This window comes from Penicillium concentricum (assembly GCF_028827145.1).
Source record: "Penicillium concentricum strain IBT 3081 chromosome Unknown utg000001l_segment0_segment0, whole genome shotgun sequence".
NCBI classification, from domain to species: domain Eukaryota; kingdom Fungi; phylum Ascomycota; class Eurotiomycetes; order Eurotiales; family Aspergillaceae; genus Penicillium; species Penicillium concentricum.
Genome location: NW_026622754.1, coordinates 4,613,243 through 4,630,346, shown reverse-complemented (window position 1 = coordinate 4,630,346; position 17,104 = coordinate 4,613,243). Strand labels below are relative to the sequence as shown.

At 49.7% G+C, this 17,104-nt stretch overlaps 7 protein-coding genes across 7 annotated transcripts; 1 reads left to right on the top strand and 6 right to left on the bottom strand.

The window, feature by feature from the left end:
- Positions 1–666: 666 nt before the first annotated feature.
- N7517_001769 (uncharacterized protein) lies at positions 667–2,175 on the bottom strand (the record flags this gene model as incomplete). Its single annotated transcript, XM_056719499.1, has 1 exon — positions 667–2,175. One exon carries the CDS (start codon positions 2,173–2,175, stop codon positions 667–669), a length of 1,509 nt encoding a protein of 502 aa, XP_056583634.1.
- Positions 2,176–2,811: 636 nt separating this feature from the next.
- N7517_001768 (alternative oxidase) lies at positions 2,812–4,011 on the bottom strand (the record flags this gene model as incomplete). Its single annotated transcript, XM_056719498.1, has 3 exons — positions 2,812–3,349; positions 3,412–3,702; positions 3,755–4,011. 3 exons carry the CDS (start codon positions 4,009–4,011, stop codon positions 2,812–2,814), a joined length of 1,086 nt encoding a protein of 361 aa, XP_056583633.1.
- A 1,411-nt stretch (positions 4,012–5,422) lies between these two features.
- Positions 5,423–6,027, bottom strand: N7517_001767 (acylphosphatase; the record flags this gene model as incomplete). The annotated part of the gene is made up of 5 exons (XM_056719497.1): positions 5,423–5,602; positions 5,656–5,725; positions 5,795–5,807; positions 5,880–5,910; positions 6,013–6,027. 5 exons carry the CDS (start codon positions 6,025–6,027, stop codon positions 5,423–5,425), a joined length of 309 nt encoding a protein of 102 aa, XP_056583632.1.
- A 680-nt stretch (positions 6,028–6,707) lies between these two features.
- On the top strand, positions 6,708–8,819 carry N7517_001766 (putative glycerol:H+ symporter (Gup1); the record flags this gene model as incomplete). Its single annotated transcript, XM_056719496.1, has 4 exons — positions 6,708–6,948; positions 7,010–7,077; positions 7,159–7,740; positions 7,782–8,819. The coding sequence occupies 4 exons, from the start codon at positions 6,708–6,710 to the stop codon at positions 8,817–8,819; spliced, it is 1,929 nt and encodes a 642-aa protein (XP_056583631.1).
- Positions 8,820–9,034: 215 nt separating this feature from the next.
- Positions 9,035–9,892, bottom strand: N7517_001765 (putative HIT finger domain protein; the record flags this gene model as incomplete). Its single annotated transcript, XM_056719495.1, has 1 exon — positions 9,035–9,892. The coding sequence occupies one exon, from the start codon at positions 9,890–9,892 to the stop codon at positions 9,035–9,037; it is 858 nt and encodes a 285-aa protein (XP_056583630.1).
- Positions 9,893–10,272: 380 nt separating this feature from the next.
- N7517_001764 (uncharacterized protein) lies at positions 10,273–10,782 on the bottom strand (the record flags this gene model as incomplete). The annotated part of the gene is made up of 3 exons (XM_056719494.1): positions 10,273–10,356; positions 10,461–10,566; positions 10,649–10,782. 3 exons carry the CDS (start codon positions 10,780–10,782, stop codon positions 10,273–10,275), a joined length of 324 nt encoding a protein of 107 aa, XP_056583629.1.
- Positions 10,783–11,017: 235 nt separating this feature from the next.
- On the bottom strand, positions 11,018–16,908 carry N7517_001763 (dopey family protein; the record flags this gene model as incomplete). The annotated part of the gene is made up of 7 exons (XM_056719493.1): positions 11,018–12,286; positions 12,339–13,804; positions 13,860–14,086; positions 14,138–16,362; positions 16,422–16,571; positions 16,630–16,754; positions 16,818–16,908. The coding sequence occupies 7 exons, from the start codon at positions 16,906–16,908 to the stop codon at positions 11,018–11,020; spliced, it is 5,553 nt and encodes a 1,850-aa protein (XP_056583628.1).
- Between the last annotated feature and the right edge of the window lie 196 nt (positions 16,909–17,104).

The window sequence follows — 17,104 nt, the reverse complement described above, 5'->3', positions numbered from 1 at the left end:
TGGGCAGCAACCGTTGAAACAAATCATAAGAGGGATTAAGTGGCCATGTACGGCCGTTTACTCTGCAGAATGGGTACATCCAGCCCCGTAATACTTACTATGGGGCCTAATGTACCTCCTCGGTATGTAATTCAAGGGGATCAGCGAGATGAAATCATTTCACATTTGTTTTGCTTTTTTTGTTAATTTCCTTTATGTGGTTTCACTTAAACTTCGATGTTTCTACTAGGGCTATATCAATCTAACTCTTAGCCCTATATACATATATTGTACACTCTCTGCGCACTCTCTGTGCACGAGGTCGCTCAAGTCAACTCCATACCCCGTAGACGCGTTAATTAAATAATTAATGCCCAAACGAGTTAGTCCCATATTTGCATATTTAGATCAACAACCATATATCCCAACGTGGAGCACAAAAGTAAGACAGGGGATGAACGTTCAGAGCTTCAATCTGATGCATGTACGCGTGGAATGAAACAATAATAAGATATACAATACAATTCCATAACCAATCAAGAAAAAACCAAAAATATGAATGGGCAGAACAGTCGGCGACAATTCAGGGGTATCGTATCAAGTGCCCATAAAGATATTAAACAGAAAAAAAAAGAAACCGAGACGCAAACATGAACTTCGAACACTTCAAGACCGCAAAAACCACCCTCAAATCAACCCAGCACTCGGGGGTCGCCCAGGGTTAGCCGCTTGCCAATCGCGCACCAGCTCTTCACGAACAGTTTTGCACCAAGCCAGCAGTGCAGTATCGAACTGCTTCCAAGCGGCAATTCCACTATTTTGTACAACCCCCATAACATCAACATCCAACCGGAGCTCCCACCGGAGTTGTGCAGCTTTTACCCAGAACTGAATATTCTCAGTCTGCCGGTACGGCTTGGCAATGTCCAAGTGGTAAGCCGTGATCTCGCCGAATTGGCGTTTCGACTTCTTGATCGCAAGGTTGTGTAACTGAACCAGGGCACGGCCGTCCCGGAACCTATCAAGAAACGCGGTGGGAAGGGAGTCATCGGGGGTCTCCTCCACCGGTTTCCAGGTCGGCAAGGAGTCACCGCCAGGCAATAGGCTGCGTAGGAAGGACTCCTCGCGTGAGCGCTCACGACCTCTCCAATCGCCAGCAGCCCAATCCCAGTTCTCCCGCTCTTGGGCTTCAAGGTCTTCTAGCGTTTTCTCGCGGACCAGCATGGTACGCACAGCCGCGATCCACCCCTGAATCCGACCCCGTTCCTCCTCGCGCAGACCGCTGGCAAAATGTCGCGCAGCCCACCGCTTCAAAACTTCCAGGACGTCAAACAGTTCCTTGCGGATCTCCCGTTCGCTCTTTATTGATGCTAAGCGCTCCGGGTTCTCGTGGGTGGTATAGTAGATTTTGGCGGCCCGGATTGCATTTGTAACATCGTCCAGGATGCACATGCCCTGCGCCTCCTCCTTATTCATCGGGGGCAGGACCTGCGCAGGTTGATCATCCTCGGGGACATCACCTGGAGAAAGACTCGACCGGAGGATCGGGCGGGGAGGAGGCTCCGCGCCATTTTCAATTGCCTCGATATTAGTCTCTGCCTTATCCAGCGCGCGGGTAAGCTGCCGGCGCAAGAACATCAGATCTGGCGGCGGGGGAATGTGGTGAGTTTTGATACTGTAAGTGCTGACTGTAGGCGGCAGCATCACCTCGGCCTCCTCCTCGTCCCATTCACCCTCCGCCGGATCTGCCATATCTGTCGGGCTTGCAACCAGGTCATCATTTATGTGTCGTTGATTGGGGGTGATCAGGACCCGTGGCACATTATGTCTGTTCTTCTTGTCCTTTTCCCACTCGCGACCCCTCCCGCTCTTCCCGTCCAGTAGTCCCGTCCGGGCAAAATAATATTGTAGGTGAGCGATACTGCCGAGACTCATGACGCTGTCGCGGTGGCGGGCGGAGTCCGAGAACTCGGCACCCAATGCACGGGTATATCCATGGCGGCGAGATGATGTTGACACGGACGATCTGGCATCTGCAGAAGTGGCGGAAGAGGCAGAGCGGGAAGACTCGGAGGAAAATGTGCGATCTGGAGAGGAATATGAGGATATAGCTGGCGTCGCCGGGATAGATGGCGACGGCGAGGAGGCCCGGATGCGCGTCGCCTTAGAGTCCATGGAATATCGGGGCGCGTCCATGTTTGAATTATTCAGTGTGGGCTATATTTCACCGGACCAGATTTAGTGGATCTGAGTCGCGTGAAGATCAATGGAAGGTTCACAGTGACGAGGGATATTCTGTGGGGGAGAAAGTGTGACGTTAACAAGGCCTGGGCGATCCTCAGACGAGCAACGGCTTTTATATAAATGGATTAATGAAAGGACGGAGGTTTAATGAGACCTGCAGGATCGACGGACGAGAAACTGCTTTTGGGCCAAAAGGGGGGGTTTCGACTAACGGGGGCTAAAAGGGGGAAGCGGGTCAACTGCCCACATGGAGTTGAAAGAGATGAGTGTTTCTTTTTCATCAATAAAAATAAAAGGTCAGACCCCTTTTCTGTTGTTGATTGTCGGATGTTATAAAGCCACATGTATTCGTATACTTCCCAAGGCCTTGAACGTGTGATGTTTCTTAATTGCCTGGTTGGGTTTAGCCTAAGCCCCGCGTTCCATGGATGGGCCCTCAAGCCTAACCGTTGGAACCTCCAGGGGTAAGGGGATCTATCACACATACAACTTCAATGGGAAAAAGAGACGAGATGCTATTCAACTAATCCTTTCTAACACCTAACATCATTTTTAAAACGCCTTGAACAAAACTCGTTTTGAATGCCTCTAACGCTTCGCCTGTGTCGTTTCAACCGTAAAGATCTCCTGGCGATCCCAACCCTCTGGCTTCAGGTTATCAATGCCCTTCGTCGGATGCTTTACGTTCGGATCGGTGTACACAATCTGGTAGGGGTTGGGATCATAAGTCTGCTTGAGATTGGCGAGGGTGTGATTAACCTCGCGGTGCTTGGCTTCGTCCGCGCGGATATACATCAGCAGGTCCCTCATCTTGCGCTGACCCTCTGGCATCCGCCAGTATTTGATCGCAATCTCGGGTGCATCGAGATCATTCCACTCCGGAAGCTTGCCGTTCTCCAGTTCCGCAATAGCACGGGTGTAAGTAATGACAGCTTCCTCCTCAAGATATCCCACAAATCGGTGGCAGATGCGTGGTGAGACCAGGTATGCCACGAAGAAGCCGTTGAAGAAGACGCCTTGAGCGCCAATAACCATCAAGCGCATGAACCAGCCTGGTTCGGCCAGTTTCAGGAAGGTAAGGAGGTGCATGCGTTCGTTAAATGCTTCTTCGAGCAGGGTTTCGATCCTGGAAGGATGTGGGTTAGCGTCGAGATCAGATGTTAGGCCTGATTTGCACAATTGACGTACCATCCATTATCTCTCTTCATCTTGCGAAGACTACGAAGATGTCGCAGCATGCCGCCCACCATCCCGGGGACACCAGCCACACTTTCCAAGAAGATGAACCTATTGAGCCATTTGTGCTCGGTCATTTTGAATTTGGCCGGTAGTTCCTGGCCGGGCTTGGGATGCTTGTATCCTGTCACCGTGTCCATACCCCACCGGAAGACACGTACAGTTCCTAGGGCAACCCAGTCGGACCAATTTGAAGCTTCTCTGTGGGCAATGCGGATATCTCGCATTTGCGCCTCGGTGTATCTGGCATAGAGTTAATGTCTGACTCAGATCGATTGACTGTGTGTTTACCTACACTGGATGCACCCATGCTGTTTCTACCTCCTTGACATTTGGAGTCTTTGGTGGTGGAAAGTATTCCTGAATCTGGTTCTGTGGTGTTGACGAGATAGGGCGCTTGGATGTGATGCCAAATGCTGATGTGCGCTTGCTGACCCCACGTGTGGGATTGCACGTTGTTACTGCAACGCCCGAGCAGGTTCGTACAGCAAGGTGCAGGTACTGCAGCCTTACTGCACCCCGCAAGGGAGCCCTCACTGATAGAGTATTCATGATGTAACCAAAGAAATTGAGTTTGGGGTCTGTCACGATTGAAGGTGATAAAAGTATTGAAGATACTGAAGACGATGTGAAAAAGATTTAGATATAAAGAAGTTTAGGTGAAGTCTGATAGAAGAGAGATGAAGGTGGGCTCCCCCAATCTTTAAAGCTTTAAATACATAATCTAGGCAAACCTTGGGAGACGAATAAAATCAGGGACATTGCCAAACAAATTTCAAAGACAGACCCCGGAAATGCTAACCTTGGATGGTTGTCCAGGAGTTAGAAATGATGACATTCCGTATACTTCATTGCCCAGGCACTTGGTCTTTCCATGGGCCTTTCAATATATCACATATCCCTCGACATCATATCAACATTGCTATACTCGAACAAGAAGCGAATATATCAACCTTCCCATTATCCCTGTATATTCATTCCATTCACCATTACTATTTCCCGAAACGGTCAGGTCCTTGCTGGCAGGTGACATCGGGAAGGATCGGGAACGGCGATATGACTCAGCCCGTAGCCACCCCGGATGCCCTACAGCCGTTTGCAGTCAATCCCGAGAAATATTCGAACATCAAAGCCCGGGGTTTGAGGTCATTTGAGTTCGGCGTGAAAATATCTATCTCACCGGTGACTGAATCGACGTTGGTACCTGAAAAAAAGGAGAAAAATCTCTGTCCGTTTCCTGCCGATTAAGGCACATGCATCTCAATTGCTTACCTCGAGTAGCTTTTCGGCATGCAAGATCTATACCTAGGTAAAATAGATTGATGCATATCTAATGAGCCTGTCAAGTGTCATTGTCCGAGGTCTGCCAACCATTTTCTACGGTTATCATTCTCAGTCACTTCGTTTATCTATCGTCTGCCTATACTCTCTCTACTCATACTCTCCTCCAGCAGATAAATGCGAAAGAACCTTGGAAGGACACTGATATATGTCGGCACGTTGATTTTACAAGGACATTTTCGCCTAGTATTACAACTGGCAAGTTAGGTGATAGCATTATTTTCAAAGTAGATGGGTTTTACAAATAGGTTGAAGGCTAACGGTTCAGATGATTTTTCTTTTCAATTATTGGTTCGTTCTTTCTTCCCCTTCCATGATCTCAAATTTCTAGCCTTGCCTCAATGATGTTACTCTGTCGGTCCCTGCTACAGTAGCCCAGCTATTGGGCCGTTTGATATGCGTGAGAATTCTTGTATTCTCGAGACCATAGTGCCTGCTCAAAACCTCTCTGAGCACTTTTGCTGGCATTGACTTATTAATAACAAGACTGTCTGCTCCACTATCAATTTCCCTATACGGCTCGGTGGCAATCATCAACGAGATTTCTCAGCATGATGAAGTAGAAGAACTCTCTGGCTGGCCTCCTCCGTTCTGATTGCAATAGACTGAAAGAAGTAAACTCCTAGTTCTCTGGTTTGAACATGGACTCTGCTGTCCGCATCACCGCAAATCCCTCCTCGCCATCACGCACGTCCAGAGTCCGCTTCTCCATTTTTACTACATGAGCCATAGAGGGACCTTTATCGATGCGCTGGAGGAATTTCTTCACTTTTTCGTCGCTACCCTGGGCCTCGCCTTCGACCTGATAAGATCCAGTAAGCGCTATATCTTGGGACACGACAGGGCATCACTCACCCTTCCACAAGTAGTGTTCCTAACCCATCCCTTAAGCTCATCGAGCTTAGCACATTTCTGGGTGAAGTCTCTGTAGTGCACGATAGGTACAGGTTAATCGATGGACTATGATGTCATCGGTTGAGGGGATGTTTCCTACCTGAAGCCGACACCTAGGATTCATGTCAGTGACAGAGTAAATGATAGTATTTGAAGACTATAGATGGGATATGAGGTCTACCCACCTTGGACGGTGCCGTGGACTTTGAAAGCAATCTGAAGTAGATAGCATATTAGCAGGGAAAACTTGTGGCTCTCGCTGCGGGCTGGCGATTTGTATAGCATAAGACTGAATGGGATATATATCAAGAGACATACCCGTATGTTCGACATTTTGGTCGAAAAATGGGCTTAGTTGAAGAGTTGGAGGATGTCCACTGGAGGTGTAGAGTTGAGGTGTAGATGTTGATGCCAAGCCCTGGAGAACACCCCAACATAAAGATTGCTATACAGACCTTTTCAGAGAGCCGAGGGTTATAAATGCAACCTCGATTTGGAAATATATTATTATCCTATGTTCTCAATTTGATCTTTCAGGTCCAGGCATAAGTAGGACTTAATTTCCTATTAATCACACACAGTGCCGAGGCCTGGAGGTGCTTGGCGCCCGGAAAGTTATATTGCTTAACTTCAAAGGCCTCTGTTTATATCCTTTCAAGATTTACATATCGGAAACTAGATCTGTATTCTTAACTAGGACATACTTGGGTCTTAGTAATGCTCGATATGATACTGACTAGTGCTGATTTCGGCAACTGGGATCTACAACCTCTAAAAGGTAGTTCCTCAATTCAAATTACATATTTTGATATGAAACGGAAATCAATAGCGCCATTTTATTTTATATTTTATATTTTAGATTGGAACCTTATTGGATCCGTGTCGAGTTAGTATAGAGGCCACCTACCGAGAATCAAGTGGCGGTTCCTCGGGCCCCTGAGTAAACACTGGAATCTCAAACATCTCCGACTTCAACTTCTCCAAACCTGCGCCGGCCATGCCACTGTTATAAAATGCCCTCCATTTTCGCCTGGCTTCGGCGGGTCTACTCGCTAGACACCCTTGACACCCGTTTCACCTCCGCAACCACTGCCCAAGACACACGAGGTTCCTCCGCCAAAGATGCCCGCGCCAATGCAATCGCCCAGGGCGCGTCACCTTCACTTTGGCGCACACCAGAATTCTTTGTCTACTACTTGTTCTTTATTATCCTTGTCCCATTGATGTTCAAGACTGTCATCGATGTCTCGAAGGGTGAGTGCAGGCCGGAGAAAATGCTGGGCCTTGAAATGCTGATTGAGGATCAATGTCACAGAAAGCCACCCAAGCTACTCCACATACTCTCACCTTTTATCATCCGGTTGGATCCCTGGCCGTCAGGTGGTAAGTACGCCACACGTGGCGTTCAGCTATCCACATCCACGAGCCCAGTCCCGACTGACATTATTTCTCTAATGCCCTTAGGACAACTCCGATTCGCAATATGAAGGCTTCCGCGACAATATCCCTCTACTTCTACTACTCCTAATCGCCCATCCTTTGGCTCGCCGTGTTTATCAGTCGCTCACGACCCGCTCGAATGTGGAAACGAAACAATTGAGCCACTCCGTGAATGGTGCGGCCGAGGCGCAACTTGAACAGCGAATGCGCTTCGACTTTTGGTTCGGACTGATCTTCATAACAGCGCTTCATGGGGTATCCGCTCTCAAAGTGTTGTCGATTCTATATATCAACTTTCGAATCGGCAAGGTTGTTCCTCGTTCCTATGTGCCTACCGCCACATGGGTCTTCAACATCTCCGTCTTGTTTGCCAACGAATTAAGCGGTGGGTACTCTTTCGAGCGGATAGCGAAGGTGTTGGCTCCCGGGTCTGTGGCGTTAGAAGATGGTGCTACAGGGCTAGTCCAATGGGCTCAGACTCTAGATGATCTTGGGGGACTGATGCCGCGATGGGAGATCCTTTTCAAAGTCACAGTGTTGCGCCTCATTAGCTTCAACATGGATTGCCACTGGAGTGCAGACTACCCCGCGGCAAGCCCAATTGAAGTAAGTATTCCCCTGGTCGATGAGACACTACCATATGACAGACAATTAAACTTACCGAGTTCTACAAGAAGAAGCAACTAGATCCTGCGGCCCTCTCTGACCGTGACCGGGTCAAGATCCCGGCAGAAGCAACCGCTTTCACATTCCGCAACTACATCGCCTATGTGCTCTACGCACCTTTGTATGTGGCCGGTCCGATCTTGACTTTCAACGACTACGTATCTCAACAACGATATACATCGGCCTCACTCACTCGAGCTCGCATCATGATGTATGCCGTGCGCTTTGGTCTGACTCTGCTCTGCATGGAGCTTATTCTCCACTATATTTATGCGGTAGCAATCTCCAAAGCTGACCCAGACTGGTCTGTCTTCACCCCGGGGCAACTGAGCATGCTCGCGTTCTTCAACCTGCACATAATCTGGCTGAAACTCCTCATCCCCTGGCGATTCTTCCGTCTCTGGGCCCTCGTAGACGGGATTGATCCACCGGAAAATATGGTCCGCTGCATGTCCAACAACTACTCTGCCCTCGCCTTTTGGCGCGGATGGCACCGCTCCTACAACCGCTGGATCGTCCGCTACATCTACATCCCGCTCGGCGGTGGTGGTGGACGTCGGACACCCGGAGCACCCAAACCAGCTGCATCTCCTCGGTCCAACTTCATGGGCAAGTTCCTCCAAATCCGCAACTTCCTACTGGTCTTCACCTTCGTCGCCTTATGGCACGATATCAACCTCCGCTTGCTCATGTGGGGCTGGCTCGTTACTCTCTTCGTTCTACCAGAAGTTTTGGGCGGCATGTTTTTCCCGGCCCATCGCTGGCGCTCTCGTCCCACTACGTATCGTGTCCTTTGTGGCATTGGCTCCGTTGGGAACGTCCTCATGATGATGATCGCAAACTTGGTCGGCTTTGCGTTGGGTATCGATGGATTAAAGGATCTGCTTGCTAGCCTAACGGGTTCATACTCTGGCCTGGCGTACATGGTTTCCTGCTGCGTAGTACTTTTCGTCGGCGTGCAGGTTATGTTTGAGGTTCGCGAAGACGAGCTTCGCGCGGGCATTAACCTTAAATGTTGAGCCTTTTACACAACACTTTTTCTTTTAGCATATTTTAGAAACCCGATTTTGCCTATTGCGTAGAGCCCATGTATAATGAGATAAAAAATATATACAAGTCTTGTTTTGGATGTCACATTAATATTTATCTGTTGTACAGGTTTTGGTATCGATTCATAAAGTCATCAGCAGAACAGGGCTAGGCAAGCTCCTTCTCAATATACACACCAGACCTCCTAAAAGAAAGCACCACACCTCGAATCCTCATGAACCTTATAGCAATCCAAGCCACAAGTCCTCAAATGACAACTCTTGCACCGAATCTTCCCCCAATACCCACACATACAACAAAATTTCCGCCCCGGCCGACCTGACGCTTGCGGCTTCGCACGCGACGCGTTATAAGAGAGCGGCGCCTCCACCAGTAACCGCTGCATAAGCCGATCAGAAGGCACAGGGGGCGCATACGAGCGCAGCAGGGGGTCATTATCATATTCAGACTTGATGAGTTTCGGCTTGCGCGGCGGCTCATCATCGACATCAGTTTCAGCGTCCGTAGTCTCATGCGTGGGCGTCGATGCACCGGTCGTCACACCCAACATAGCCGCCGAGGGACGTTTGACGCCTGCTGTGCTAGCCGGTGTTGAGCTGCGCACGGCAGCCTTGCCTCCCTTAGCCGCGATGATATTCGCGCCTCCTGCGCCCTGCATGCCCGCTACGCCCCCGCTGCCCGAGGATATTGCTGCTTCTTCGTCGTCTAGGTGGTTCCGGAAGGTCTTTTGGGATTGTAGGATGCGGCGGACGTTCGAGGTGGTTTTTGCTCGTGTGCCGCGCGCGCCGGCTTCTCGGGCTTGTTTCACTGGTGCTGGGATGGCGACGTCGCGCTGGTTCTCGCGGTCTAGTTCGGCGATGTGGCGTGCGATAGCGTTCGCTTGTCGGGACGAAATGTCGCCGCCCTTGCCGGCGTCGCGGATGCCGCGTTTGCGGCCGAGGGTTGGGGCCATCGCTTGTGTGGGGTCGAAGCCCCGGGTTGGGGCGTATGACCAGCCTGGTGTGGCCGTTGATGTGTCTGATACCAGTTCGACGCGGAACATTTTGCGGTTTGGGGTGTTGGGATGGTCTGGTGATGCGGAGGTGGATGATGGCTCCGGGGAGTTTGTTGGAGATGATAAAATGTTTGTCTTGTTTGCAGCGGAGTTTGGTAGTTCGAGAGAGTGCAATGTACAGGGTTAAAGATTTAGTTGGTCAATTATTGAATTATTGGAAAAGGAAATGCTGATATTCGAAAAGCCGGGACTTATCTCATGCAAAAAAAAAAAAAAAAAATCAAGAAACAGAAAGCTATTATTCCCTGGCCATTAAAGAGTGATAGTGGGCTTCATGTCCAGGGTTAACAAGCTTCATGCACAGAAAACAAACACACCCAACACCTCCAAGCAATAATAAATACACATATCAAACATAGATCTGGCACCTATTTCTTCTTGTGCAGCTGATCAACTCTGGATTCCAGTTCTGTAATGTATGACTGGAGCTTGATGGTAGCCTTTTGAAGTGCCTATAAAGCAGATAATTAGGTCTGCGAATATCAAAATTCCAAGAGAAATACGGAGACACTCTCGGAGTCTCAGAGACTCAACAGTTGGGAAGCTATAAACATACCGAAATGTCATCAGACAGCATCTCATTGGCCACTCGGTACTCTGCTAGGATGTAATAGTACACCGACGCGCCAGCGGCGACAGATCCAGTCAGGAACCCAAAGACACTGTCAGATATTAGCAATAGAGCTTACAAATGCGTGGCCATTTGACATGGAATGTCATTAGAAGCAGGAGAATTTATCATACCCTCCTCGGAAAGCTCCGACAGGCTTGCTTGATGGTAGTGGCGCGGCGGCCTCCCAACGGGCGCGGGACGATGAGAAGGACCGAATACCGATGCGTCCGCGCAAAGGGAGAAAGATCTTTGTGCCAACGGGCATATTGACAATTTTATTTCAAGTGTAGAGGGAAAATTTATGGATTGTTTGATGGAAGATGGTGGCAAGGGGAGTTTGTTGGAAGTGACGTTGATAAATTGCGGAGGTCCGGGCGGCTCGGAACTTGGAGACCTGAGGCCTTTTTGTATACAAACCAGGGAGACTACAACATAGAAAAGATTATATTTGGAATCGCTCTGCAATATGTAGAGCCGAACTAAATGATTTATTGCTTCGCTTAATTGGCCATTGTGCTCTCGTTGAAGAGATCCGCCAACAAATCATTTCGGCACACTGTCACATCTACGCTGCCCATGCCGTACGTACTCTCAAACACGTAGATACTCAACCGAGCGAAGAATGGGCGTAGGACCCGGTCGACAATCTCGTCCTTGGCTGCCTCTCGGATCCAGTCTGAGATGAGCCATGGCCGCTTAAGGCCACTGTTAGCCTGCGGCTCGTTGGTCTCCGTGGGGACAGTGGGTGAGCCTGCACTGCGTGGACCGAAAGTCTGAGAAACTTCGTCTGCTAAAGCAATGGGCTCCCAGCGGTCCGGGGGATAGACTGCATCGATCGTGTCGGTTACGAAAAGCCATTCAAGGAGCTGGAAGTCATCTGGGGCGAGGACAAGTAGTACGTCGAGAAGCTTGCACGCTTGAAGCAGCGAGTAGGGGTTGTAGAGCTCTGGCTGAGAGCCCCGGGGTACTGCTGAGATGGCTTCTTGCAGTTCCGTGTTGATCAGAGGCCAGAATGGCGCCATGGACGAGGCGGAGGTCTTGAGCGCGACTGCTCGAAGGACCATGAACACTTCCGCCCGAGTGGCAGAAGATGGCGACGAGGCGCTGGTCGCCGCAAGAAGATCTTCCAGTTTCTGAAGTAAGGCGGGCAGTTCACCAACGAAGTAATCGTCGCTGGCGGAAAGCACGAGCAGCGCGATTCGCCGGAGGTTGAGCTGGGCTTTTCGATCAGCTTCCAACCGAGCCGCAGAGGCTCCTACACCGAACATGATACCCGCTGAGCTTGGTGGTGGAAGGCGGACAAGAAGTTCGGTTAGGCGTTCCTTGTCGGCAAGAACCCACTGCCGCAGCAGGTCCATCCAGCTGGTCTTCACCAAATCCAACTGCAATCCAAAGAAGCGGGCATCATTGAACGCGTCGGATATGTCTTTCTTCCACATTTTCGCCGCAGCTGGTACTTTTGCCATTTGCTGTAGAAGAACCATGACATTACGGTTGAGATTATTAGGGAAGAGACGTGACCGAATGAGAGGGCCCACTACATTAGTCGATACACCAGTAATAGCAGTGTTGATCCGATCTGAATCACCCAGGGTCGTGATAAACGACGGCATAGAGACCGCTAGAATGCTCAGCATGTCATCAGGTCCAGTATGAGAGACCGAGGTACGATCATGATCCACCGAAGATCTGGCCATAGACCCGATATCATGGTTAAGGCCTAGGGGCTTGCTGGTAAAGACTGCGGTAAGGAGTCGTAGGAGAACATCCTGCGATATTATTGTTAGTGACAATGGTAGTACCAGCAGTGAATACACATACCCCAAGTTCCTTTCGCATACGACGGTCTTCGCCAAAGGTTGTGTTCTCCATTTTCACCCCCAAAATAGCCGCGAATTCAATCAAGCGTGGAAGAATCTGCCGGTGCGGGAATGGATTGCTAAGAACATCACGCAAGAAAGTTGTGCAGTCTGTCCAAATCTCATCGAGGACATCATCGTCCAGTGACCGGGCATAAGTAACCAAAAAGCTAGCAAGCTCAGACTCAGAGAGATTGGACGTCAACGAAGACTTCCGGCTAGGCTCCAAGGCACTGGGATTAGTGCGAGTGTAGATTGCGTTGAAAATGGCAGGAATGGTGATTTTTGGGCTTGACCCATCGAGTGTATGGAGGAGATTGAATATAAGTGATGCTGTCTCTGTGTCAGACTTGGTCCACATTTCCACCAAGGTCTCAAGACACTCAAGTGCCTCTGCGGTGAAAAAGTGCTCCAAGATTCGCCGTGAGCGATTTCTCATTCGCAAGGAGGTGTATTGAAATGAGGCCAGAGATTCGCAATCAGGAGGAGATCCACTGTGATCTCCCGCGCCCCATGCCCAGATGGAGAAGCATAAGCGAACGGCATCTTGGAAGCAGAGAAGAACAGTTAGGCGGTCGTTGGCGGTATTTGGGCGATTTTGTCCGCCCTCCGAGTTGAATACCCCGGACACCATGTTTCCGAAAAAGCCTTGCGCTTGGTCAGGGCTCTTGACTGCTGGAACGTTGGACTCTTCCACAATGAGACGTTCGTGGGCATTTGCGATACAAGTCTCAAGGCCACTCAGAAGAGCAATTGTGACATGCTCGGAGCGGTCCTGCGGCCAATCCTCTGTTTGCTGGAAGGACAGCTGAAGTCTGCCATATGATGCTCGAATTTCCCTGCAGAAACATTCCACAAGCATCAATAGGATCTGGAAGATAGAACCTGAGTATAGAGGGAGCACCTCACAGAGCAACACTATCCACTTGTCTACAATTTCTCGGGATTTTGGTGAGCTGATTCCCTTCAAAAGACAATCCAAAAGCCGCTCTGGCGGCTGCGGTAGCTGCGGTAGCGACTGTCTCCTGTCTCCCTTGTCACTGGTGAAAGACAAGATCGAAGGACTGGTCAGCCGATCTCGAGAGGCAGCTCGTAAATCCTTCGGCCGAGGAGGAGGTGGTGGTAGATATGCTTGCGCAAATCGCACCTTCAATGCAGCAAGGAGTGCGTCAATTAGTGCACCCTGCACCGCAATACTGCCTCCATCGGAAGATACAAGAAGGCGTTCCACCAAGAAATCATCAATGCCAGACTCCACTAATTCCTCCGCTCCGGGCCCAAGAAGAAGTTGCCGCATGAGCTGGAGTGCGTCTTTATGCAGTCGTTCACCATCTAGATTAATATCCGTAGGAGCCGGGGGCTGTGCGCTGACGATTCGAAGGGATGCCTCAAATATGGCGGAATGAAGGCTTTTGAAGTCTGCATTCTCTATCCAAGAATCCATATTAGCAACAATTATTTCGTCAGAAGATAAACTACCCACCTTCAGATTTGGACTTTTCAAGGCGCTTCTCATTGCCTAGCACCTGAGTAAGAAGTGCGACCCATCCATTTTGCGAAAGCGCGGAGATTATATTTGAGGCTGTCTGTAACAGATAGTCACACTCCTTATAGTCATCTGGGGAGATTGAATGGCTGTCGGTCTTTTTCCCGTTGGCTTCATCATGTTCAGAAAGCTCATCAAGATTTGAGATGACCACATGGAAAACCCTAGTAAAATATTAGATACGAATAACATGCTGGGATGAGGAATCGACTTACTTATGGATAGATGGCAAGTCTTGAAGCCATAGTTGAACGCTCTGCGAACTATCACTTGACTCTTGAGAGAGAAGATCAAGGACAATGAAAAGCGGACGTTCAAGCATAGAGCACTGATAAGAGAACAGAGTCCCTCCAACATCAATCACTTGCTTTGGTGGTTGCTCATGTGTGTTGTGGTGACTGTGGTTCCACAAGACGTAGAATCGCTCAGCTTGTTGCTCAGACGAGAGGTGGCGGGATGCCGCGTTTGACACATTGACCATTAAAGCTGTCAGAGACGCCTCGACGAGATGGTCAATCCAAGAAATTGAGTGCAGGAGCCATAAGCAGCGGACAGCTTCCACGTGAAATTTTGGACTAAGAGGTGATAAGTACCACCACAACTGGTTGACAAGAGGTGTAATCAGATCGCAAGCATCCTCATAGCTGACGTAGAAGCCGGGAGTTTGAATGAAAAACAAACTCGTCACTGTCGAAGCAATTGTCGATATGACTGAGAAGGAGGCGGTTGTTGGCTTGTCCTTCCCTGAACCTAGTCGCCGAGAGAGCGCTTCATACAGTTTTCGGTCTCGTAGAACGCGGGACTTTGGAAGCTTCTTGAGCAAAGTCACAAGAACATCGAGTGGTTCGTGAAGGGATAGGTTGCCATCGCGGCTTCCCAGCGCCGCTATAGCTAGTTCATGAGCCTCTCGAATAATCATTTCGCCAAGATTCTTAGGAGCGTAAGGAAGAGGTGGAAGCTCCAAGCTATTTTTGCTTTGTTCATAGAAACTGTGGACAGTCTTCAAGATATCAGTGCCACGGCCCTTTGTGTCGTTGGCAGCAGTCTTTTCAGATCCTGCCTTTCTCGAGAACGCACGCTCTGTGAGTAAACCACTCAGCGACTTGAGAACATTGTTCAATGCAGCGGCCACGGCCTGTTTGTTGGCAGTGCTCTCCTTGGATGAAATCTCTCTCATCTTCACGAGAACTGACAATGTCAGCAGAGGCACATGGATCTGTACCATGTCCTCCTCGCGCACATTGAAATTCTCAATGATAAACTGTGCAAGATCCAGGTCACGCAACACTTGATCGCTATCATTGTCTACATCAGAAGACCGGTAATCAACCAACCCCAGAAGCTCAGAGAATATCACGCCACTTTCAACGCCATCAAAAAAGGCGCTTGCACTGCGGAAAACCTCCTCGAAGTGGTTCTTGGGGGCTGCGGATTCAAATGCCTGAACGCTGCGTACAGTGGGCAGGAAAACTGCAGGGACAATGTATCCACCGATTTCCCAGCGATCCATTAGCGCCAGAGCTATCCGAAATGGTTTGGTTCTATCGGACGGAATGCTCGGTGCCTGTTTGATCATCTCCAGTAGACCAGTGACTAATGGCTGCAAGCCAACCCGGCTGAAGTACTGTGATTGTGTGAGTTCCTTTCCATCAACGGAGGCAGATCCGGCAGTATCCGTTGAGAATTTTCGATCATCCATCGAAGAGCTATCGTTTGGGGAATCTGGTCCTAAGAACCAAGCCCAGAGTCGGCGGTTCAAGCTCATGTCTCGCCGAGTGACCACCCCCACTGCTGCAATTACCAGAGTTCGAAGATCACCAGCCGCAATTTTGCTTTGTAAAATTGGAGAGCTGAGTGGAAGGTGGGTGACAAGAAGATCGAGGAAGTTACGTTGGACAAGGAGCTGGTCGTCAGATAAGCCCGATGCAACACATCGAACCAAGAGGCCAGGCTCCGGTAGAATGACAGAGTCTGCTGCAGCCAGTATCTCAGGTGGGATGTTCTGTGGATCGCTCCCACCAGCCGTGCTCGATCGACGATCTGCGATACCTAACTTTGGGAGGTAGCGGTTCAAATATGCGAGGACGCCAAGCCGTCGACTAGGGTTCGTGATAGACGCGAGAAAGAGGCATTGCCAGAAATACTGCCCAGACGCCCCGGCCTCAGACGTCCTTTGTGTTTCAAGTTGTCCAGCAGCATCTCGTAGCTTATTAATTGTGCGTAGTGTTGGCTCAAAATCGTCACTTGTTTCCTCTTCGAGGCCTGGAAGTAGGGCTAGAATGATTGCTTTCAACGCGGGCCGAATAGCCCATGGTTCCAGGTCAACGATATATCCCTCTATCAAAGACAGAAACAATGGTCGGACAGTAAGAGAGGCGAAAGTCAATGTTGGCGCAAGGCCAGGGAGGTACAAAGGCAGGTCGTGCGATAATCCCTCGAGCTGGTTGTAAACAGATGATCAGTAAACACACTATCGGTCTTTCAGGTGGCCACCCATACCTTTATCAATCCAAATATGTACGTGTACACTTCGAGGGTCTTTTGGTGCACGCCTGATGGCAACGATGGGTTCAAGCACTGGGCGAGTCGCTTCGACACTAATACTTTATGAGGGACGACGGGCTGATCGGGCGGATGGGTTTGGAGTGCCTAATGGTTGAATATTAGCGATGCTGCAGCACATTGCTATTAAGTCGAGCGAGCTTACCTTTAACAGTCGACCGAGGAACGAGATATAGTCGGCCCATTCCTGGAGGGCGTTGTCAAAGAGCGAAAGCGCTCGTTCAACGCTAGATGCATATCGGCGGTAATGCTTGTCTTTTTTGAGGGACCCTACAGATACCAGATATAATCAGATACAGTATTCTCGTGCGATTCTTTAAGGTGGGCACATACCTTCCTTGCCTTGTAAACGGGATCGTGTCAAGGAGCTCTCGGAGCTTGCGGGGGAGTCCGACCTCGGAAAGACACTGGGATCAAGGCTCATGGTGCCAATAACGGACGTAAAATTGTTGTGAAAGCTCTGAACTACCCTCCGTCATATTTAGGACATCGATGATGACCCTGTGAGAAAGGGAGTTGGCGGTTGAATGTTGACTAGGAGACACGCAGGCGGCCACGTTCAATTGTTTTGTTCCGCCTTGGGGTAGCTCCGACTCGCCGACGTCAACGCCCAGCAACTA